The 25,575-nt window shown below is 37.6% G+C and overlaps 1 protein-coding gene across 2 annotated transcripts in view; it reads right to left on the reverse strand.

Moving 5' to 3' along the window:
* Positions 1-261: 261 nt before the first annotated feature.
* The window catches only part of PTPN2 (protein tyrosine phosphatase non-receptor type 2), a 30,421-nt gene continuing 5,107 nt past the window's right edge, over positions 262-25,575 (reverse strand). Inside the window, exons 3-10 of one of the 2 annotated variants that reach the window (XM_075744504.1) lie at positions 19,320-19,420; positions 18,615-18,713; positions 17,297-17,434; positions 9,492-9,701; positions 7,929-8,087; positions 6,069-6,259; positions 5,144-5,245; positions 262-623 (exon numbers count right to left, since the gene is read on the reverse strand). In XM_075744504.1, coding sequence (XP_075600619.1) covers positions 602-623; positions 5,144-5,245; positions 6,069-6,259; positions 7,929-8,087; positions 9,492-9,701; positions 17,297-17,434; positions 18,615-18,713; positions 19,320-19,420 — 1,022 coding nt within the window. In that variant the 3' untranslated portion in view covers positions 262-601. Of the gene's footprint in view, positions 624-1,277; positions 5,246-6,068; positions 6,260-7,928; positions 8,088-9,491; positions 9,702-17,296; positions 17,435-18,614; positions 18,714-19,319; positions 19,421-25,575 lie in introns of those variants that run through there. The other variant, XM_075744503.1, reaches the window with a different exon arrangement.

Raw genomic sequence — 25,575 nt, forward strand, 5'->3', positions numbered from 1 at the left:
AGCAAACGTAAGGATTACCAAACCAACCGGTCAGATGAATGAAATAATATTCTTAGTGGTGTATCACAAGAGAAATATGCAAGAGCTCCTTGGCTCAAAACTACAATACTAGCATAAATATTAGCATAAAGCACATTCTAACCCTTTTGCCATTTTCCAGTTAAGACAGGATATTGGGAAACTTTGAGGGGAAACATCTCTTTTTCCACAAAACAGGCTCTTAACAGTTTCTCCCTAACATAACGTGCACACAACAGCATATTGTCAATTTAAAAAAATATTTAATGCTGCCAAAAAGTATAAAAATACAATAAGAATGGCAGTACAAAACAAAATATTTCCTAATTTATTTCTTTTACATCTTTCTACATTAATACAGGCATTATAAAAACACAAGACAGCAAATTATTTTGTTTCGCAAAGTAGCACGCTGCTGGTGGTCTTCATCCCCTCGCTGCAGTTTACGCTGTAAACAGATAACTGAGGTCTTCTTGGTACTTAACAGACCTCACTTTTTGTTCCCGAAGAGGGGCTCATGTCTTGCTTTGCATGTCAATAATTTGCAGTTTATAGCTGCAGAATATTCACAAGTCCTGAAGGTTTAGGTGTCAGTCAGTCTCGGCCTGCGACATACAACGCAAAAGAAAGTCACCGATTCAGTATACAGTACAGAGAAAAAAAAAAAAAAAAGAACAGAGAGCGGGTTTGCAACTCGCTACAAACACCAAGCAGCTTCTCATGCATTCCCTGCAGCGACTACCGCCTCGTTTGCCTGCAGCAAGCACTCCAAGAAAAAAAAGCCATTGCTTTTTCAGGTGGTTATTTCCATATTACAGCATAAGGCACGTAACTTGCTGGAGAGCTTCCAGTACAGGTCTCAGCCCAGCAAAGCACTTACTCCTGCGTTTATCGGCAAGTAGTGCAGAAGTCTTAGCAGGACTACAGAAGGCTGCACCTCAGAACACTACCCTCGCCCCTCACGGCTTTGCGGGCCAGCCCTGGCACGGCGGCACGGAACTAAGCATTCCTAGGCAAAGGTGTCTTATAGTGAGGAAGACACCCCAACGTTTTGTTCTTAGGGAAGGTAAGGCTCTACTCCGAGGAACACAAGAGAAAACCCCTGGTACTGACAAGGTACTACAAGTAAAACGCTTCTAAGTTCTGCAAGCACTACACTGATTCGTGAAGCAGCTTGATCAGTGAAGACACATTAAAAAACCCCACAACTTTTCCAAGTATTTCTCCTTCCAACTTAAATAAAGACTCAGACAGAGATGCAATTTTGAACACATTTATTTTTCATACATAAAAATGAAAAACTGACCTAAAACTTTGGGAGAAAACAAAAAAGCCCAGGAAGACTACTGCGTGTTACGTCAACTTTGCAACTTTTCGTCCTCTGACTTAAGCCACCTGGCCATGCAGAAGACTTCCTCTTTTGTCAGCGTTAATTTAGTTTCTTGTGCAGTCCTCAAGTGTCTCAGGTTTAACTATAACGCCAAAGAGCAAACTAAATCATTTGGTTAACATTGATTAAACATAAAGCTAGCCAGGCTTTTTAATCGCACAATCCAATCACACGTACATGCGTACACATTTACACTTCTTCCCTTTTCAGCAGGATACAAACTGATGTCAGTAAACCGTTTTACTCAAGGTTTAACAAAAGAAGCAAAGTTTCACTTGCAACATCTCACTCCCATGAAATAATTTCCTTTCAAATCACTATTTGACACTGAATTCAACTAGTCAATACATTTCAAGAAAAATACAGACGTACTGTCACTAAGTGGACCATCCCTGCACCAAGAACATAAACAGAAAGCCTAAAGGACTAACTCCAAAATTGTGAACGGAGCCTCCTGCAATGGAGGTCCACATGTCTATTAGTGATTTATTTTTAATTAAAACATGCATGATTTGTGCACAAGTGTTCATCTGAGAGTCAAACATTGTTTCATCAAAGAAGCCCACTATGCATCAATTATTTTGACTGATGTATTTCTAGAACAGAGGGAAAAACCCAATGCAGCAACACTTTGAATCGAGTGCAACAGCAATTTAGAAGTAGCCCAGGACCAGCCAGCAGCTTGCCAGAAATTGAGGCAGGGGGAGGCAGGAAGGGGGTCAGAAGGCACGTCCTGCATTTTTCCTCTTTAAGCATTTCCTACCCAAGAGGTCACTGGCATGGGCAGTTGTTCATTTTGGCCCGGATCTGTTCCTACTTAACACCCAAGCTGTGCAAAACTGCTGCAAGTTTAAATCTTGCAGAACAACAAAGTATCACAAGGGCTCAGTTTGCCCTAAAGAGAACGAGTCTCCCCGGGGTTCTGCGTTCTAAGGATTACTGGTGGGCCAGAAAGCAGAGTTTTATCCAAATTATCTCCTGGCAGGTACCAAGGGATCTGATGTTTCATTTCCCTTCCTATGCCCATCCTGTCGTGGACACTTTGCTCTACCAAACAGTTTTGTTCAAGACTTGCATAGGTTCGTGGTCCTTAAATTATTAACAGTGAAGACTCTCGAGATACTTACAATCACAGAACCAACCCAAACGTTTACAGATCAACTGTTGAATGTGCAAGTCCTGCTTTATTGCATCAAGAAGGTAAAAGAGCATGAGATGATGTAAGATGCCCTCCTCCCACCCTGCCCCACCCAGAAGAGAGGGTGGAGAGAACAAAAAGGCAGGATTTAGAAGATGGAATCAGGAAAAAATTCAAGCGACAGCTTGACAGATGCAGTTAGATCTCAGTGTCTGTAGGATCCCGGTGGCCCAGGAAATCCTCCCTGTGCCAACAGAAAGGCGATAAACGGCAGTATGATTTCAGTGACGGTTTCGCCTACACTTTTTCCTTAGCTGCTTTTAAGTATTTAGAATCAAATCTGGAATATTTCTGTTACAAAAGCATTTAATTACATTCCATGTATTTTGCCATGACCAAAATATCTTTCATAAGGCACATCTACTACCAGTTACAACTGACATTGAAAAACCTGCCTTCCCAATTTAAAGGGAAAAAAATTCTGTCAAACCTCCTGGTGGCTAAAAGGGTTACTGTGGTTATAAAAATTACAAAATACCTCAATATATGTAAGCTGCCTGCCTACACTGAAAGCAATCGGTAAGTCATTTTGCTACGAGAGCTGCAGAGTTTGGTCAGTAACGCCACAGGACAAACTGCCTTGGTTTACTGACACACAACTCCCCAAATTCAGAACCGTATGTTCTAAGAAACTACACTTGTTTTCCTTATCTGGACCCTTAAGAATCTGTTTACTATGTAAACGGCGTAGTCCAAAATAGTATTGGCTATTGTGAAATGAGTATTTCAAAGAGTAAATTCAACTTAGCTTTGCGTAGTAAACGTCAGACTACCTGGGCCCCATGCCTGATATGTTACTACTAAGCTTGAACATACTGGAAACCTTTCCAGTTAATTCCTTTGGATAAGGAGCAAAGTAATTATTTAGTTCTTTTAGTAGTTTTCAGCAGTAAATCCAAACAGTACTTGACAAAAGGACCAAAGGAGGGGGGAGGGGAAAAAAACACCCCAAACACCACCCCACCCCCCCTGAAAATCTCCAAAGCCTCATATCCAACAGAAGACAACAGAGCTAGAAAAAATGAAGAGAGCAAACACGACTTCTCTGAAGTCATCCAACAAGGCAATGCCTGAATAAATAAAATCCAGGTTTCAAAGTGCAGTCTGATACTACAGATTGTTAGGTCTCAACTTGAATGACAGCAAGTGACATACAGCCACAGACAATCTCTGTAGTCAAAGAGAATTTAAAGGATTGAAGGTGACTTGTGTTGAATGACTATTTAGAAAGTGTTATCATCCAACTAATGGAAAGGGAGTGCTCAGTAATTTTAAAGAGCCTGTAGTACAGGTATTCCCAAACTATTAGTTATTGTTTTAAGTCATGCCTCTTCAGTACAACGCTGGGGAAGCTGAAAAGCAATTCTAGACTTTGTGCGGGTACAGAAGAACGCTGCCAACATTTGTTTTCTATTATAACCACCCTCAGAAGTCCAACTATAGTTTCCTCTGATGCGCCTTCTACACCAATACTGATGAATCAATTTTATTCTTTCTAGCAATTAAAATCTATAGACACACGAAACATTATGCTTCACATTTAATGGAATGTCAGAACTTTAACAATGTTGGCCTTCAAACAGTAGCTGAAGTCTGAATACATTAATCAACTTAACAGTATGTTTTTCAGTGGGGGCTAAGTTCTCAAAAGCCTTTAAAAAATTCAAATTGCCAAACCTTACTTAAATAATGAAAACTACAAAAAAATAAATAAGGAATGCAAATTAACAGAGTAGAAACTACGAAGTGCTTCATCAGACCCCTAGCTGCTCGTATCATAAGTTTGAGAGTCAAAATACGGGGAATGGTTGCACTATCATTTTCATGCACAAATTACATTTAGTTTCAAAATCAAATTCTTTTTGGTCAGAAATTTGTACAAACTGAGCTTTTAAAAGTACAGTGAACTACAAAAAGATTAAATATGCAATTATAAAATATATTTATCCTAGGTCATAAGAATATAAAATGTTTATATTCATGTCACTAGTACATTACACATTACACACATTTAAGGATAACTTCTTTGCATTAATAAGGTAAATGATACAACACTGTTTATTGCTTATGTCAGGCATGTAAATTTAAATCCAGACAGCCTTCAGTAGCTAAACCTCTGTGGTTCAAGGTTTGCTTAGGATCTGGTAGAACACCATTTTAAAAAGTGTGTAAACAGTTGCAGCAAGTTTGTACCTGCTCATATAAACAAAAAAACCCATAAACTCTGTTGAGGGGCAGCAGTTCATTTCTGTAAGTACCTGCAGTGGAAAGTCCTGAGATGTTGACATGTGATCAAGATTACATCGCTGCTCTATGGTATGTAAGGGTCTGTACCCATTCCAGGTGTAGGGAGTTTACTGCTTAAAGTCACACCCCTAGTCATTAACTTTCAGCAAAATTAGCTGCTGGAGCAGACAGGCTTACTGTTTACTTACAAGGAATGTTCTTGAAAATACATTTTCCAGCAAGAATAAGCACCAACTAAAATCAGTGTACCAAACCCAATCTTAGTGAGAATAGGTTTCCAATATAACCACCTTTTTCTTTTTCTTTCAGTCTCATTTAGCTTCTGCTTCATCTGCTGCAGCTTCTGTGCTGTGTTTGCTTTTCTATCCTCTCGCAGTCGTTTTCGGACAGTACTTAAAGAGAAAAAGAAAAAAAAAGGTAAATCTTAAATTGCAGAACAGCAAAAAAGGCTATTAAAGTGTTAAAACAAACCTCTTCCCAACACACTCCCAACAGTTAACCCAACAGTAGCACATGGCAGCAGTATAGAAAAATCTAAACCAAGCATTCTTTATTCTGTTTTAACAATCTTGACATGGACAGCTTCAGGTCAGCAAAGCCCTATGAAGGTAGTAAATCACGTATGTAAAGATGTAAGTGGTGCTTGACATAAGTCTTCACCAGGGAACAGCATTAGCTTAATTACCTGAGCTTAGTAGTTCACCCCTGTCAGTGCCCCATTCAGTGGCTGAGATTTTTTTGCACAGAGGCTGCTTTTATGCACACATCAGGTACTATATGCGAGCATTCAGAGTATTTAAGCGTACAGAAAGCGGTAGGTGAGAAAAACTTTGTGCTTCTGAGATATTTTTCCAAACAGAAGTTAGCATTGTATTTAAAAATCAGTATCAAATTACGTCGGGCACTTTTAGGACCTAATTCACACTGTACAATGGAGTTCACAGTCTGTCAGAAAAGGCTTTCAAAGCATGAGGTTTAGCTGCTGCAATTAGAGAAATTTGTTCTTCTCTTGACATGTAAACAATAAAGGTTTATCACAAGGAATAACTGAAGTTGTATTTAAAAAAAAATAATTAAGACAGTCAAATACCTCCTGCTCTTTCTCTCAACTGAATAAAGATCTTGAAGGTTTTTTACAGTAAGGAAAGCATTCAATAAATTCAGCCTCTCAAGAGAGATTCTCTGCCTTCTAAACCATTTCCTCCTTGTGCCTACCTTTCAATGTTTCCATCTGTGATATCCTGAACTTTAGTGGACAGGTCAGTATTTATTTTCTCCATTTGATCTTTGTTCTCCAGGCCTATGCTGTTCCCATTGTACTTCTCTGTGGTTATTCTGGTTGGGTGTGGAGGAGACTGCTCAGAACTTGGTGCTTGGTCCTCCTTAGAGAGCTCCTTCCACCGTTTCTGCAAACAGGGAGAGCATATTTAAAACATTGCCCTAACACTGAAGGCCCTCATTGCCCAAGATGTCTTCCAACAGAACATCACGGTGCTGTTACCTATCACGGCTCCAAAACACAGTAGGACCTTGTGTGCAATAACTGCCTAAAAAAGACAGAACTGGAAAAAAATTGCAAGCCCAACAAAAAAATAAGTCTTGTTCCACCTCACCCATTTTACATAATGCAGAGCTATAGTGTAAATAGGAAGCAAATAATTGTTTCAGCTACAGAGAAGTGTTCAATGACTTCATGCCCCGTCCATCACTAGCGAAGAGAAGCACCTCTCACACTCTGGACAGTATAACTGTTCCCTACAAAGGAAAAAAAAAAAAAAATCTAGCTGACCTTGAGAGGAGAAACACTCCTGTTAAATACTGCCAATTGATTTTCTGCATATGACCCTGAGGCCTAAAGAGAAAAGCACTGGGATGACTGCCTGTACTACAGAAAACACCAGTTTAGGAAAAAACATCTGAACAATCCTAACAAGAAAAAGAAAAAAAGAACAAGTGAGAAGCATGCCTTCTTCGGCATTCTCTTAGTATGAGGAAAGAACGCACTTGAACCTGACAAGCAGTATTCTGAGTTGACAACGCTCCCTTGTATCCAGAAACAAGAAATCCTGTGATCTAGATGGGAAAGTGCGGGAACCAGAGCTGTTTGGAGCATGGCTTTTTAAAAAATAAAGCAGAAAAATTATTAGAGAGAATACCCTCATACCACCAGAAACAGCTTCCAGAAAATAAGGAGGCTAAATTGCTATTAGCATTAGGATGATTCATGCACTCTTCTAGGCATATGGCGCACGTGTCAGACTAGCAGCACACTACTGAGGTGTTGATTAGAAGTTGTGCAGAGTTATTTATTTATTTACGTAGCATGTCAAGAAACATTTGTCATAGAGAACAATCTGACAGCTACCAGAACCACAGAAAAGGAAATGTGTTTTAGTTTATCTGCTTCATTCATCATTTTAAGAAATCAATAAAATAAAAGCCGTAGCACATGAAAGCAGAATTAAGCCTGTTTCACAGCCTCTACTCCCAGTCTTCCCTCTCACCTAGCCCCAGTCATTTAAAATAGCTGTAGCTACTAATAAAATAGCCATACTGATAAAATAATGAGATTTGGTAATCGGTTTACCTCAAAACCTATTATATTTGGCTAGATTCTACTAATTGTAAGACAAATTTTGAAGGATGTATTAAAAGAAAAAAGCAACTTTATTAGTAATCCTGATCTACAGCATCAGGCAACTGTACTGTTAGGAAAATATAAAGCAAAGATCAAGAAATACTAAAAAGATCCTCACTATCTTTTCAAAGTGATACTAGGCATTACTTTTTCTTTTCAGTACTGAAGATACTGATTTAACCTTTTCTTTTAAAAAAAACATTAGTACAGACAAGTTATTTTTATGTTCTACTTGAGAGGACAAATACCTATGATTAGAAGCTGAGCTGACAGAAGGCCACTGATCAGATACCTCTAATACCTTCTAAGTATCTACTGAAAAAGGCAAATTATTTAAATCCCACAAAGTTACATCTTTCAGAATAGTTTGGAGCACATTTTTAACTACTGTCAGCTGTCTACTGTTTGTGTTTAAACACATGGAGCTAAACATTTACCTGTATAGTTGAATCTCCCATTATAAATTTTGCTCCTTCTATTACAGCCATATACGAAAATCTTAGTTGATCAGGAGTCTGAATAAGTCCCATTCGGTATTTTCTCATATCCAGTAATACCTTCTTAATATCTACAGAAAATGGGTCTTTTTTTTCCATCTGTAAAGAAAGTTACATCAAAAGCATCATTGCTATTGATAAAGAGAGACAACACACAAAATAATTACAAGTAAAAATGAGTCATAAAATTAAATCTAAAAATTAATTTCTTCATATTTCTATTAGTTATATATGAAATTAACATCTCAAATTGTTTCTAAATTGTTTTTACAAGAAAAAAGTTAACCATGTAATGAAAACTTATTACAAACAAATCAATGATCACGTATTAACCAAATAAATCAGTAACCTAATATCAAGTCTTAAAATTAAGAAATTTAGACATGCTTGATTTTATTCAGGCATGTATTTGTACTTTGAAATAGGACTATAAGAATCAGAACCATAAAGCAGTATTTCCTACTGCTCCTGAAGGGAACAGCAATTTGGAATGATCCAATGTGGCAGAAGTTTCCTTATTTAAAGCAGAATCCCTAATCTGAGCAACCCACACACTTGTCCCCACACTAAATTCATGAAGTGCTTTTAACCATGTATCTCCACTTCTTGCAATGTTCACTGTAATTCATCTAATATTAAAGTACACTTACATCAAAATATACATTTGTGTTTTTCAAAATGTAGAAAAAGAGAAAAACTGAAAATAAAAAATAAATTGAGAGGACCTAACCAAACCAGAAGATAAATGTCTTAGGATTTTGTTCAAATTGTATTTCACCTAACCCCGTGCTGTACTTACTATTACCAAGCACAGCCAAAGAGAAAAAGTTTGTGTCTGGACTTCAAAATCCAACAAAAATTTAAAGAGAATTTAAATATTATTTAATATTTAAAGTTAACGCGAATCATGATGAATTACAGATGATGTGGTTCACTGAGTAAGCAAAAAACCTACTCATTCAGGTGGTACTGCAACTGGCTACCAAGCCCCACCTCCCAGAGGGCCACACAGCCAGAGAACCATCTTCCATTACAGACTGCAGGAGATGCAGGGGCATGCCCAGTTCTGGTCCTAGTTCAGGTGCCAGTTTTATGCAACCTTACGAAAAGGGGCCTGTCAGACCTGCGAGATATTCCATGTTTAGAGAAAAATACTTATACATTCAGTTGTCTCAATATATATTCACAAGCCTAATTTTAAGCTCATATAAAAAAAAATCTCAATCTTTTCTAAACACATCTTATATAAAAGGAAAAGAATGCTTGCTATTTACTTCCCAGGAAGCTTTTAAAATTTCTAATGTATTTCAAGAGTTGTGCTTTAAACCATCAACATACGTGAAGAGGAAAAAAAATATGATGTCTTAATTAATGTCTTAATTTTGACTGGTATGTCATCCACTTACATACTATTAAAGCCTTCTGTCCAAGAAGTCCATACTGGGAAGAGAGGCAGGGTGTCAGAAGAAGGAAAGGGGTGACAGAAAGTGGCTAAACACTTACCAGAACAAGACAAGTGTCTACTAATGAAAACGTGCCAGAACGTCCTATCCCTGCACTGCAGTGAACCACTACAGGTCCGTGTTCAGGACTTAGTGAGCCAGACTCTCTGACTTTAAACAGGAAGTTCAGGAATGAAGCTGGAGATTCAGGAACTCCAAAGTCTGGCCATGTAGTATAATGAAAATGAAAGATCATCCTGGACTCACCACTCTAGAAGTGAAAAAAAATAAACAATACAACTAGACAGTATTCTACTTTTGTTTAGTTAGCACACATTTCCCCAAACTAAATCAATAGCTATGTTTTCTATTTTAAACTTCCCATTTAGACAAACAATCCAGTTTGCTTCAAGTTGGATGACAATCAACAGTGCAACGTGAAGCAGTGTTTCATCCAAGTTGGTAGTTTCCCTCTTTGCAATTACTACCATATGCATTTTTTTCTTCCCCTCAAACTTCCAATATTATATTTGGTTTGCTTTACTACTTGCCCCCAAATATATTCTTTTTCTACCATTAATGCAACTTAATGGCTGACAGTAGTTATTAGACTGCTAGCATTAATACAACTGAAAAAAATACCCATCAGCATTGTAAACACTTTCCACTCTTGCTCAGAGCAAGTTTTAATATCAAGAGGTATTAGCATCTCCTTTATACTAACCGCACTACTCGGAGGAGCAGGAAGCTTTATGGAAAAGGCCTGTAAGAACCCATACAGCAGGGTATCTGTAAGCAAGATTTCTGCTGGATGGATTCATTCTTTGTAAGTAAGAAAGAAGGATTCCAAAACCATGTGGTTGTTTTAGAATCATGCAGCTTCTCTCCTCACATGACCAACTAACTGCAAGTATTGAAATGACAGCAAGAGACTATGAATGTAACTGCAAAGCTTTGATGACAAGTGTGGCTCATATCTTTATGAACTCACTTCAGACCTGCTGTTAAAGGCTACTCCTTTCCTCCCTTTTCCTACTACAGTGATTTTGAGACAAACTTGATCCTTGATTTAGCTCAAGAATTTTAGAAAGGTTCAGTTATTTTTATCCTCCCTCCATTTCATCTTATTTTCCACATAGATTGAAACCTACAAAAATCTTCACAAAGTTGGAACACAAGAATAGTTAAAATATCAATGTATTCCAGAAAAGCTATTTTTCTTTTTCAGCAACAGTAAAATATAGCTATGAAATTCAAATAAATCCTATTATGCATCTCCTGCTCAGTCTGTTTCAACTTCTTAAGCAGGACAACTTATGAAACACCTTTGTGAAACTAAAAATAATCCAGTTGATGGTTACCACAGTAACAAAAAAATACTCCATCATTTTGTGTTTTGCCTTCAACGCCTGATACGGCAAGACTGCCAATACTTTCACAGTGGATATTAACATGATTCAAGTCACTCTCAAATGCACAGTCATATTCCAGGAATATTTTGTCTTTTGGCTAAGAGCTCAACACGAACAACACTCTGATCCATCATACTGGAAAAATGAGTATACACAAAGATTTCAAAAGGAGCGGGGGGGAGAGGGCGGGAAGCTACCAAGGCCCCAATTGTATTAAGCAATTTCCTCTATTTCTAAGAAAGGAACTCTTCAATACACAAACAAAATTAAGAGGAAAACTGGAGAGACGAGCTAAATGCACATGCCAGGTAAAGCAAAGGTTAAAGTTGTTTCTTGTGAATCTAGATGATCCTCTGAAGTGGTAACTGATTCTCTCCCCTTCAAGATTCTTAAACAGCATTCCAGATGAAAGCCTCCCTTATACCTCAAGAATTATCTATATAAAGCAAAGGTGATCTGTGTGGGTTGGTTTTTTTTAATCCCATACTGTAACAAGCACTAGCATCCTCTTCCTAAAACAAGAACAGTAGTGCTTCAAGCGCATGGCCAGGTGTCACTCTGCTCATACACTAATCTGAAAATAGGTATTTCTGAAGGAGAGATTAAGCAGTGCTGTTCCACATCTCATGCAGCTCTAACCCACAGAATTACTTTTTTCTTCCTCCCCACACTGTACAAAGGCTTTATCCATCCCACAATTTTCCATCACTTCAGCTCATTTTAAAAATACCGTGTCTCTTCATCTTTCTTTTCAAGTCCCATTTCAGAGCACTAGAACTAGCTGGTCGTCTTTGAGCTTGCAGTTTCTAATCATACAGCCAAATCCCATTTGAGTATTTCAAACCCTCCACATTTTCTCTCTTAGACAGAATGGCTCTTTCAAGTGGTGCTTGGCAGTCAAGCTGTACAGCTGAAATACTGTTTTTGTGTGAAGATCTGTACCACTCTCTCAGAGAGCTCACCCTGTCATTGGGCCATGCACCACAACTATCACTTATGTGAAGTGATGCAGGACTATAACGAGAAAAGGTTTGGCTTGCTAAACGTTCACAACTGTCGATGGACAGAAATTCAGTTTTAAAGAACAACTAATTTATTTCAAGTGTTATCAGGAAACTAAATTTATTTTTTTTTAAAGAAAAGTTGGACTTCAAGACTCAGGCAGTAATATAGAATTTTATATATGTTATACACAGGAAACATATTTCTACATGGTAACTGAAAACCAGCTTATTCTATGGTAACCACAACATATTTTTCCAAGAGTTATTCCCTAAGACTAGCTACCAAAAAAAAAAGTAAAATGCCTTGAATAATAATAGGACAGTTTTTAAACAAACAACTTTTCAAGAAAATTAGTCAAATCATTCTAGTGAAGGTTTCACGAACTACTGGGATAAGCTTTCAGTAAATAACCAACATAGCTAAAACTGATAAACTCAAAAAGTTACCACCACACTGCACAGTTCTCCATGGACTGCTGGCAACACTAACAGCATAATCAAAGGATGATCAAACCACAAGCCACACTCCAGGTTACAAGCAGACATCCACATGACGACTTGAGCAGAAAAATAATATAATGCCATTAAACTAACTTTCACAAAACAAGCCCTGTCATAACCTTTTTACAGTGACTATCCAATCACTCAAAACAAAAGGGTACAAAAATCTTAGTACGGCTTTAGGTTGTTCAGTCACCTGAGAGTATGAACATGAACAAAATACTACCAAAATGCTCAAAGGAATTTGATGCCTTCAGTGTCAAGTGAAATGGGTGAAGACAGAAAAATGCCAGTCTGTCAAATTTCATACACTCTTATAAAAGCCTTCATTTCATAGTTTAAGGGCTACTGATATGGTCTAACATATGAAGGTGTAAAATACACCTACAACCCAATAGTGGTCCTGTATTTAATGATCATGCCTTAAGTGCATTAACAACTCATTTCATCATATAAAAATAAGAAGGGACACTGAAAGGGCAATAATCTAAGCACTGAAATTCAAAATCTTAACTCAACTTTTACCACAACCTCTTCTATTTCTTCGTTCTAATGCTTGGCAAAATGGTTTTCAAAATGTACATAAAAATGGCAATGAGGATAATAGGGCCAAATAATTCGCACAAACATTCTGGTCATTTTAGTAACTAGGCCATATCCTGTAAGTGAACATGGCAATAGCCGTGCCCACTGAATCTGCAAAACAATTTACATTCACCTGAGTCTGGTTTCTCCTTTCCTGTTAGACATCGATACCTTTCCTAACACCTCAGTCTTACTTCTGTGGTCACGAAGGCCAAAATTAATCCCTCTTGCAGTTTGTCAAAGCAATATGAGGATGTCTGTGCTGGTTTTGGCTGGGATAGAGTTAATTTTCTTCAGAGTAGCTAGTATGGGGCTATGTTTTGGATTGGTGCTGAAAACAGTGTTCATAACAGGGATGTTTTGGTTATCCCTGAGCAGTGCTGACACAGAGCCAAGGCCTTTGCTGCTTCTCACACCACCCCACCAGCAGGGAGGCTGGGGGTGCACAAGGAGTTGGGAGGGGACACAGCCAGGACAGGTGACCCCAACTGACCAAAGGGATTTCCATACCATATGACGTCATGCTCAGTGTGTAACAATGAGGAGGAAGAAGAAGAGAGAGGGGGATGTTCGGAGCGATGACATTTGTCTTCCCAAGTAACTGTTAAGAGTGACGGAGCCCTGCTTTCCTGGAGATGGCTGCACACCTGCCTGCCCATGGGAAGTGGTGAAGGAATTTCTTGGTTTGCCTTGCTTGCGTGCACAGCTTTTGCTTTACCTATTAACCTGTCTTTATCTCAACCCACAAGTTTTCTCACTTTAGTCTTCCGATTCTCTCCCTCATCCCACCAGGGGGGGACTGAGCAAACAGCTGTGTGCTGCTTAGTTGCCGACTGGGGTTAAACGATGACAATGTCCCACAAGTTTAAAAGCAAGTGTATGCCATGTTTCAGAAATCCCTTCAAAACAGTATAGGAATTACATACATATACACATTTGTATACAAAGATACCACAAGATCCCAGAACATTGCCTGCCATTAGATTGCTTGCCTCCACAATCAAAACATCTTCTCAGTACATTTAAAATTTTGGACACTGGAAACTAGCAGCAAAGCCAATCTTACCTTCTTGAACTACACTGACACTTTCTAGTTCATCCACAGGATCAGACAGTGAGGGCCACTAAGCAGTCTTGCATCACCTTAATCTGACAGCAATGGCCACACAGATGCATGGTGCTAAGTTGAGAAACCTCATTAGCTAAGTTTGCTAATGAGTTTTTTCCAAATATTTTCTACTTGTAGATGACACAAGATTCCACTTGGGATTTATTAATGGACCTTACTCTAAAGTATCATACCACCAGTGTCACACCAAATCTAGTTCACTTCTTCCAGTTGTTTCTCCCCCAGCAAGTATCTTCTTCGCAAACCTCTCCTTTGACTGCTTTAGTCTTTACTTCTAGGAACCCAGTCTGAGGTAAGTTCATCAAGGTTCCTCCAGCATTTCAATTCCTTTCCACTGCTCCATTTCCTCACCTAGTCAGTCCCTGTTTTCCCTCAAGTACTGATGCTCATTTGCCCTCTCATAGCTTCCCCCTGAATTCCCCAGTACCAACCTAGTGGGGTTTTGCTTATTAGCATTCATTATCTGGGGTGCCACATGAAAAATTACTGAAAACACAAGTTTTCTTTCTCTGAAGACCAGTATTCATACTTGTGACAAGGAAAGCTAAAAGCAGCAATGCAGATTAATATAAAAATATTGTCACGAAACTTAGCAAGCCCATCCAATAGGATTATTTTACAGATTTAACAAAAGGCTCTCATAAACACCTATCACTTCTCCAGTGTACTGGGAGATTTTGCTTCAAATCACAGACATGCGATAGCTTCACACATAAACAATTATGAATCTTTAACATCAGCACAGTATTTTCCTTCTACCCTTATTTTCTAACAGAGGTAAGGGTTTGTGGAAGCCTTCACAGTCCATCTTTCCTCAAGGAAAGTTCTGAACCTGAGCAATTGCAACAGAAGTAGCAGTCAACTTTCAGAACAGCTGGCAATTAACACCAACAAAACAATGGAGGATACACAGTGAACCATGCTGGAAAAGCAGCTTTAAATTTCTATATTCTAAAACGGACACTCGGTCACGCAACAAATAAGGAAATTCTGTAATAATGACCAGCAAGACAAAGCACATTAGAAATATTTTCAAAACTTTTGGAAAGATACCAATAAACACTATCTCCTCTCCAAAGCTTTATTGGACTACACTAGCTGCAACAGCAAAAATGAATGTTTGCCCAGAACAGATATAAACAAATCAAACTGCCAAGTGCCTTGATCTAACCCTAAAAAACAAACATTGTCCCCCCACAAACCCCACCTGTACTTCTAACTGCTCTTTAACAAAACAAAAACACCACCAACAAAACCAAGCCAATATTCAGAGGTTGTTTCATTCGTAAGAACATCAAACAAGCACTTTACTCCTCATACATAGGTATTTTGCTTACGTACTAGAGATTTGTTGCAGTAACACAACTTTACTTGAGTTCAGAATGATTGTATCAAAAAGACAATTCTAGTTCTCTGTTTTCAAGGAAAAACTAAAATTTCTTAAGCATTCTTGGAATTCAGAGTGTATTTTGTTTATGAGTCATCTTATATTCCAGGCGTCAAGTGGCTAAATGTCTTACTACTTTGCCTCCACCAAAGTCCCCTCCAGAATAATTTGTATAAACATAGTTAAGCTCACATTTCAAGTTACTGTGAATACTCAGTTCCCACAAGTTTTATGGTAAATTACTATATTCTTACAGAAGGCTGCACTTAACATTTGCACTGTTATTCTGGAAACTATGTAGTTTTTCTGTTTGCGTAACCAAGTATGTTCTACTTTTTGTAGCTGGCTTACATAAAAAAATATTCTTTGGAGTTAATATTTGTGGAGCCTTACAGGAGTTCTAGGGCATTAAAATAAAAAATCAATATAGTAAGTTTGCTATGTGTTTGTGAAACTTAGTTACATGACATACAAGAAACTGTACAGCACTGATGGGCCTGCATTACCAGTCCAAAGCAAACCCAGAAATTGAAGAGCTCAATAGCTCCAACTCCAAAGTCTGCTACAGCATACGTTGTGCTGTTCCTCAAGGGATTTCTGCATTTTCCAGCTAATGTTATGTCCAGACACGTATCATGAAAATAGCATCCTCTGAAAATAGGAAGTTTAAGATTAGGGGCCAGACAATTCCACAAAGAAGCCTTTTCATTAGTTCAGAAAACTTGCCTCAGCTTTCCACAAAGGAGAGTTATTCTCTCTTAGGCACTACCCTTCAAGCATCACTCCTCTTTTCTTTGCCTTTGCTGTCAATAAACAAACAACTAAACAGAAGTTCTTCAGGTCAGTAGGACAGAATTTCATAAAGCTGCTCTTACACTGAACAGACCAAGGAACAACATGCCAAGTTTTATCATGTTGATCTCATGAGGGAGGTTTTGAATTAACAAACATTATCTCAAAGTACCATTAATAGTTACTATAAATACAAATAATTTTGACCAAACATATCAATGTTTAGTTGTGTAAAACAACATGCAAAGGAACACCTTCAGGCTTTCCTTTCCCAAATCCAGTGACAAGACAACCTTGAATAAAACTTGCCATACCAGCACTTTCAATTAATATAAGGCAAGGTTTATAGGGAGAGAGAATATCTTACAAGACATAGCTGGAACAAACAGACAAGCTCTTCAATCCTGTCTTCAGCTCTGAAACAGAAGCAGCAAATTCCAACCCAAGCTCAGGCCAGGAACAACTTTTTTGAGCTTAACTTGATTAAATTGTCAAAGTGCTTAATTTTTAAGAGAAAAGGATGGTTGGTCCTGTGGAGCAAAAGGGGAGGTAAGCAAGAGGAGATAAAGTTACCTATCTACAGGTGGTAATCACCCCTCCCCCCAAAAACTTCGATAGCTGGACTGAATTATATGGAAAACTAAAGTTCCATTTTAAAAAAAAAAAAAAAAAAATCACCCCAGTAATTACTGTGTCTGATTTCTGATATTCAGAAGAAATCAGAATTTTCAACTCCTAGGTTCCTCCTTTTAAGGTATTTCTTACAGCTCCTCTTCAAATCACCACTACCATCAATTATAATTCAGCATGTTAAGGTACTGCCAAATGGAAAATGTAAGTATAAAAATGCTGAAGCTGTTACCTCTTTTAATGTATAGATTAATACAGGTCTAACTTGCTCATATGCCACACATACATCTTCAACATTATCAGAAACAAAGTGCACTAAAATTTCCAGTGTAAAAGCTCAATCAAACCTGTAGTGACAATATGCTAAATGGTTTTCATGATATATTTAAGCCCAGGAATATGAGCTATAGACTGAGAAAAGCTTACGTTGATATTTTCTAATTGCAGTAGATGTACTGTGTAATAGGATTTGAAGTCTTCAGATACTAGCCTCACACGGAAACCTGTTTCATTGAATGTCATAACTTCCTCTTCTTTTGTTGGCCAGTATTGTGCACACTTCACCTAATGTATTTAAAAAAAAAAAAAAAAAGAGAGAGAGAGAGGAAAAAAAGTCTGGTTATGTATCCTAGTATCCTGAGCTTTGCATGAGCAGATTCTGAGACCCTGTTATTCAATATAGTAGACTCAAGTACCTGCTCCCAGTTTGAGGAATTCTCAAAGTCCATAATGTTTATAGCCAAGTTACTACAACTGTTTCAATAGTTATTATGCATTGCAGCTTTATCTGTTTCGGCTTTCTTTCATCACCAGGCTAGCATGTTTTGAGATATACCTTAACCCTTCTCCCTCTTCCCCCTCTAGTTCTCTACAATGAGCAGAGATCTTTACTCAGCTATTTCAACAACATTCCCCCCCTCCATTTCTGCCGTGCACACCTACACATTTACATAACTAATGTAACACATCCAGTTTTCCCAAGGCTTGCTGAACACTGAAAGATTCTAGTGAAACAAAAGAATGAACTAAGCAATGCGAAACTGTCCTTTGTCTTTTATTCCTCTTGCCCTGCACTCAAACTTTCGGTAGGAAAATTTTTGCTTAAGAAAATAAGTGACTTTTTAATGGATTAGTCAAATCTTTTTCACTAAGAAGTCTACTCTGAAGAAAACCTGTAAGTCTCAAATGACATGCATTTATAACTAAAATCCACAGTGGTTTTAGGCACATTAGCAGAAAAATTACGTGATAACAGAAGATGTGTGTATCCTGCACGTATACCACCAGCTGTAAAGAATCAAAAATAACTAGACCAGTTTGATAGTTGCTGGGAAGCAGCTTGTCTTCATTGTTACAAACAGGTATGATCACTATATAACAAATATACTACTCTTGTATTTAGAAGAAATAACCTAAAGATACTGTATGTCTAACCTCTTTTCCCACTTTCCATTCTCTTCTAGAACATCTCACACTGCTTCTACTCCATCTTATTTCTATCTGTACATTCTCCTTTCTCAGGATGTTACTTTCACCTTTCTGGATGTGTGTTTATTAGACGCAGTTTTCACCAAACTGAATTTTGTGTCTTAGCTTCATCACTCTAATGTTATATTAAATACACGTTATGCTCTACACCAGTGAGAAAGTCTGTTACATCTTTTAACGTACCAATCAAACATTGTTCAACTGTATTAAATATATATGTGGCTCACTTTACAACTTTAGGCTTAATATTACTTACCGATTCTTTTTCAACAATTCTGTTCAGCATGACAACTGCTTTTGTTTGTTGTTGCCATACCATTAGCCAAAAATGACAACATGTATTAGGTAGTGGACCCTGTGTAGTAAAGAAAAAAAAAAAATGAGTGGGAGAATGCATAGGCAAAGCAGCGTTTGAATACAGTTAATAGTTCACTGTGCAAAACAGGAAAAAGTCTTCCTCTGAAAAGTTTAAACAAATTATTAAAGGAATGATAGAAATGACAGGCAAGAAAGTAACCACACTGCACAGATCATTCCAGTACTTAGAAGTTTTGTTTAAAAAAACCAAAACAAACAACAAACCAGTAGCATCTCAGGGAAGAGATATTTCAGTTTGGGCATCAATACTACTGTGTTGTTAGAAGAAAAGCTACTGCAAGCATGGTCTGAAGGTACAAGATGAAATAAAGGTTAAAAGTACTGTTGCAACCTATTTCGAAAAGAACTGAAGAGCAAAAACTATTTGAAAAGCTTTATATGCACTCATCTATTCATACTTAAATATTCCCTTTAGCTTTTTCTTAAAATATAAAATAACATGCTCACAACTAGATCAAACAGGCAGTTAGTATGATATAACTCACAGAGACAAGGAACCATCAAAATACAAATGATGACTGTACAAATCCCTCTCCACCAGGTTCTCAAACCCTATAACCACCTAGTAATTGGTACTGTTTACCTGTGTTAAAATATAGTATCTCTGGGCTTCTTCTATGACCACTAGGCTGGCGTTGATATAGTCATTCTCAGTGTTCTGCAGTTTTACACGACTATGATCGTCTAAAATTCAAAGAAAATAAAGAATTAATGATGCATCCATCTTGATGAATACTCTCTAAAAGGCAAGTTTAGGTCTGACAAGCAGTTAGAAATAAATTCTGCAGTACTAACCAAATGGCAAACTACAACTATACGTGAAACTAATTTCTCATGTAGCTTTGATAACTACCTGTCTCATTCTCCCCTCAGTATTCCACCACAGTAATTTCAGGCAGCTATTGATAGAAGTTGCTCAGAGAACTGGAATACTCCGTTTTCTTTAAAAAAACAACCAAACAAAACAACCCTCCCTCACATGCCAAAAATCCCTCAACAATTGCACCTCCTTTATGCACCAGGCAAGCACTCTCTCCTATCACACCAGATCACTCCACTGCATGGTTTACTTTAAGTTCAGAATCCCAAGACTTTTGGTGAACTGAAGTTTCATAGGCTGAGGTAGAATCATCAAGCTAAACTCACACAGCTAAAAAAAAAACACAAAACAAACAAATAAATCTACTTGCAAGCTTCGATAAATTTAATTTTCCCTGTAATTTATTCTTTAATACTTTAGAGATTAAAGAAATACTAAAGAAGGGGCACATGCAAAAACATACCAGTTTATAAATCTTCCAAATAAACAAAACCTAATCTAATTACACAGTTTCAGCCTCTCATGATTACACAGGCAAGATGGAAGATTCTCCTATTTATGTCAGAGGCAAGCAAAGGACCCCATTTAAAATTCTAACATTAATATGAGAAAGATTATCAGACTGTCATACTAAAACACTGCATAATAAAAAGTCACTGTGGTTGTTCCTAGAACCTTTTAGTATCTGATTTATCATCCTCTAGGAGACATTTAGGTAATCAGATTTGTTCACAGTAAGTAATCCTTCAGCCATTTATTAGAATTGTATTAAACAAATAGCATTTATTATTTTAAAATTTGTACCCAACTGCATGCCAGGAAGAGATCCAACTGACTGCAAACCCCTTGAAGCTCAACTGCCTAGACAGACTGTTTATGAGAAGAGTAAATAAAAAATAGCAAAAATGAATTTAAGAGACTTCAACACATCTCAGGAAGAGATGGAAGAGATTCCATGAAGAAACTGAGAGAGCTGAGAGTGAATTACAGTGCAATGCCAGTTTTTAACCTACATTCACCTGATCTAACCCACAAAACTCATTCAGGGTGTGGACTGATGGCATACTGCTGTTAAAATGTCAGCCCACTTTTCCCTCTCCTATCCTCGCACCAAAAGGTTAATCTCCTTTTGCCAAACATCTAGGGAAACGCACAAAATTCACAAGTTTTGATATGAGCAACTATCAAGTATCTCATTCAGTGCAGCTAAGATACCTAAACTCAGATTAAGCACCTGTATCACAGTCAGTCTAAATGGCACAAGGCTTATCTAAGAAATCCATGAATATAACCCCAGAGAGGCAAAAAGCTGATGGGAATCAAAAAACAGTTACTGAATTAGACTCTTGTTCTATGGACTGCTCATATGATTTTATAAATACTTTCCATATGCCTGGAAACCTTGGAAAAGTACATGTCTGGGTCTTGATCTGGCAGCTGTCAAAGAGGATCATGCTGGATTCAAAGAAAGAAATCAACACTAAATTAAATTACTCGGGTTTTGATTTATTTTTTTTTTTTTTTTAAGGACTGAGATTTGGGGTTGTCATCCTACCTCCTTTAGCTGCTAGCTTTTATATACAGTCACATACAAACGTGCAAAGAACAGAAATATTATTTTTAATACAAAAGTATGAGAAAGTTACTGGTTTAGTCTGTTTTCATTAGCATTCCAGCTGTAAGGCAACACCATCTTGACTTTCAGGAGTCTTAAAACAATTTATGATACATCTCTATGAAGACAAGAGTATTATCAAAGCCAGGACACATTAAAATTAAGACACGTGCATTTAAAAGTAAAATATATCTCCTTATATTATTTTGTCTGGATAGGAAAGTGTTACTTTTCCCTTTCACGTATCACTTTATCTGAAATGTTTCTACTGGAGAGAAACCAAGACCTTTGTAAATATTACATGTCATTTGCCAACAGGAAAAACTTAAGATCTTGTTATAGTAAATCACACATACCGGTACTAGTGTTCTCGGAAAGATGACGTAAGCAAGCACTGTTAACAGTTTAATCACCCAGCAGCAGCTGCTGTATTGCTGCCAGTAGGAGATAACTGCCAAGGCCCTAACGAGGTTTCCTACTGTAATCTTTATACACATTTCCAGGTTTATTTTTTCCTTCTTATTTACAAAGCATAACTTATATGACAGACAAAATTCTGAAAGTTTTTTTAAAAGCCCCTTCAACAACGAATTCTATGCACAGACAGCCTCCATCCTCCTCCTCAGCTAAAACAGAGGCGATCCTACAAATATGCTGGCATACACCCCACAGGACAAAGGAAGCCACTAGAATATATTGATTTCCCTTCTTTCAAGGGAAAAGATTCCTAAAGGACACAATGACCTAGAAACCTCGTTCAAGCCTTGGCTTGCTCTTCTGAATTAAATGGAGCAAGCCAACTTTTGACTGTGAGTTAACTGTAACATATTTCCCATATGTAAATTATTTCCAGTTACAAAGTACTTTAGATTTATATGAATGATAAACCTATCTGAAATCTTATCTTAAAGATTTACCTTAAATGTTGCCATGCCCACAACAGCTAAAATATAGTACTCATTTTCTGAAGTGCTAATTCCCCTATTTCAACAAACTATGCAGCCCAAAAAGGAAGTGGAAACCTGAAAAATGCTTCTCATTCTGGCTCCTACATGAAGAAAACTCCTGTCAGAGCCACCCAGTCTGAGATAAGCAAACTCTTATTACCTACTTCAAGTGAAACCCTGTCCCACTGATATCACTGACAACACTCCCCATGTCTCAAATAAGGCCAAGACTTGACTGCACATCAATTTGCCCACTCCCTGCTAAAAAGAAAATGACATATCCAGTTAAAACTGAGATACAAAATGTTTGACCTTTTACATCATACAGTTCTTGCAGTTGGTTAATGAGAGGTTTTTATTTGAAAACAACTGTGTTTCTAGACATGAAACCACAGTATAATTTAAAAATTATCTTTTATCCAAGACATGTCTCTGGCTCCACAAATATAGAGCTATTAACAACAAAGCAAAATGCTACTGAGTGAATTAAAAAAAAAAAAGTAATAAATATAGCACGTAGCAATAAGGCATCCCAGTGACCCAGTCTGACCTTGTCCCACCTACCAGCAAATTCCCTTCATTTCATTCATCTAAATCTAGTCTATCTGAGCTGCTAAATTATTCAAATTACAATACTCTGTCACTAGACTTACAGTCTCAAGTTTCAGAGGTAGCCTAAGGCAAAGGAAAGGCAAAGTTACTTTTCCCCATCCTGTCCCCGGCTGTACACAATGAATGCCATCATATCAATCATGGCCTAGCTCATAACTGAAATGTATTCACACTGAAATATATGCATAACTACTGCACAGGTTCCTTACACTTTTAAGCAGGACTGTGAAAAAAACTTCAGATACAATAAAGTTGAGATCAGTATGTGCTATAAAATTTCCCCCAATCTCAAAGAAAGAAGTGTCTCCTAAAGCAGTTTATTTATACCATGTTTCTGGTAACAAGATGTTTTAGAGAATCATTAGATAACGTCATAAAAATCATCAATGTCAGCTTCCAATACAGACAACAAAAAGTGCAGCAAGTTTATTTTGGACAGATCTTCTCCCTGTTCTCAGCACGTACACTTGAAACACAGGACAGAAAGGGAACATTTTTGCAATGATAACTAATCAGTACTACGTGCAAAACCATCCACATCAGCTCCAACTCTGTTCCCTGTAAAGCACAATACTCTTCGCATTCCTCTCTCCCTGGTATATAGTCTATGACAACCATAAGCCAATAGTTGAAAGGTCCAACAGTCTGCTAATGGTCACAGGAAAACAAGAGAAATCACTACTTCAAGACCCTCCAACAGCAAAAGGCTATCAGGCAAAAATGTTCAGGTGACCTAAGAAATTGGGCTACACACATTAAAAGGAAGGCTAAAGATAAACCTATGTAAACCCCCATCTACCCTCCAAAAGCAAAAGAAAAAAAAAAATCCTGCCAATTTTGCTGAGGGGATTTCCTTCTTGCTTCTAAATCTGGGAACACAGTAAGCAGATCTCTTAAGGTGTTTACAGTCAATCTGAGACCCTAGACTCCTCTGATATCACCAAGGATAAGATTTAAAAGGAAAGCAGTAACAGAAATCTTAGAGTTTCATTGAAGTTATCAATAAAGAATAATAACCTCGCAAGTTATTTTCTTCTTAACAATGTTTTCTGAGAAATGGTTTCATCTGTCAGGAAATGACTGGCTGTCAAACCAAACCTATTTCAGATTAACTTCCTGTTTCAATACTACTACATAGCCAAAATATTCCTGTCACTATTCTAGACTAATACCAAACTGCTACGCTGCTATTCTTTTTGGCTAGGCAGCAACTCTTGAGGGCTTTTACCCAACCAAACTTATACACACCATAGCTCTTTAGCCAACAAAACTGGACACTAAGAAAAATATTTATGAAACTGGAGATAATGTGAAACTCAGCTGTAATGGGCAAAGATGATTAGCCTTTCCCAGCTAACACTTCTACCTAGAAATATACGTAACGAACACAAATTTGTTTCAGTGTGTGTCCTGCATATTAGGGTTGAAATGGGGCAAACCAACCCAAAGCATTTCTTCCTGCAGTTGTCATTGACATCTTTTCCGTAAGACAGAATAATCTTTGCATTTCCTCTTGCAGACATACCACCTCAGATTTTAGACTAGCTTGGCTGCTATCTAGAACAACAAACCGTTTTCTTACTGCTATGGAGAAATAAAACATTTTCATCAAATTACATCTTATGTCTTCCAATATGTTTAAGTAGCTAGATCTTAAGAGTTTAACTGCTAGTTCTGAAGGCCTTTATCAGAAAACATCAGTATTATCACCCATTTTTCATTTAAACACAGTTAAAGAGCAGTGAAATTTGCAAAGTGAAGGACCAAGATGTTAAGATTGTGTAAGACTGAGTCATCTTGCATTTCTGCAATGCCAGTTCCTTGCATACATGCGCCATGATTAGATGTGTTCACCACAGCGACCAAACCACACAGCTATTACCCCAGCGGCTTTGAAATTTAGCTACTGCTATCTTGGAATGCTATTTATCATATACTCCCTTCCAGGTCTCTTTCTCCTCCCAACTCTCATCATCATTACAGAAACAATTATGAGTCATATTTGAAAACACATAGATGTAAAATTCAACAGCAATTAGTTCAAACACAATGTTTTGTTCTGTTCTCCTCATACAGCCTTGCTTCTAGTGCCCAGTTCTGCAGGCTATCTTGGTGGCCCGATGCAAACCACCTTTCTTTCATAAATGCTAAAAACTGAGACATGCTTCATCACCTTAGTTCAGTCATCATGTTATAACTCACGTCAACTAGCATGTAACGTCTCTAAGCCCTTCCTGAGCCCAACTACTACTTCAAGACTAGATTTTATCTAACTGTCTCTCTTGACTCTTGCACATGGTCCAGTGACTAATACAATCACATAATTCATCTCCTCCTGGCTAGACGAGCATTTCAGAAACAAGTTTTGCTGTGGCCAGGGCAGAGGTGTTTGGTACTCTTCACTATTGTAAAAGGCATGCCATGATGAAGGAAAATTTTGAGCTCCAAAAAACTACAAGAGATGAATAACAAGTCCTACCTCTAAGATATTATTGCAGGCATTATTAGATGCTACTTAAATAGCAGAATGTCTTTTTATTTATTTTAGAAACACTCTTTTTAAAAAGAAAGAAAACACACAAATGTGTTAAAGGTAAGCTGCCATTCTCTTTGCAGTAGTGCCTAAGAAATTAAATCCATGGATGGGAGAAATGATAAATGCATGAATACAACTTCTGCCACAGAAGTTGCATGGGATATTGGACCCATGAATAGAACTTGGGTCTCATGGGTTCAAATCCAATTTCCTGCCTTCCTCATCCCAATTTAGATATGAACTAGAAAGCGAATAAAACGTGATCTACTTTACCACAGGTAAGATGTCAATGCTGCGCTGTAACAGGAC

Source organism: Balearica regulorum, chromosome 2 (assembly GCF_011004875.1).
Source record: "Balearica regulorum gibbericeps isolate bBalReg1 chromosome 2, bBalReg1.pri, whole genome shotgun sequence".
Lineage (NCBI taxonomy): Eukaryota > Metazoa > Chordata > Aves > Gruiformes > Gruidae > Balearica > Balearica regulorum.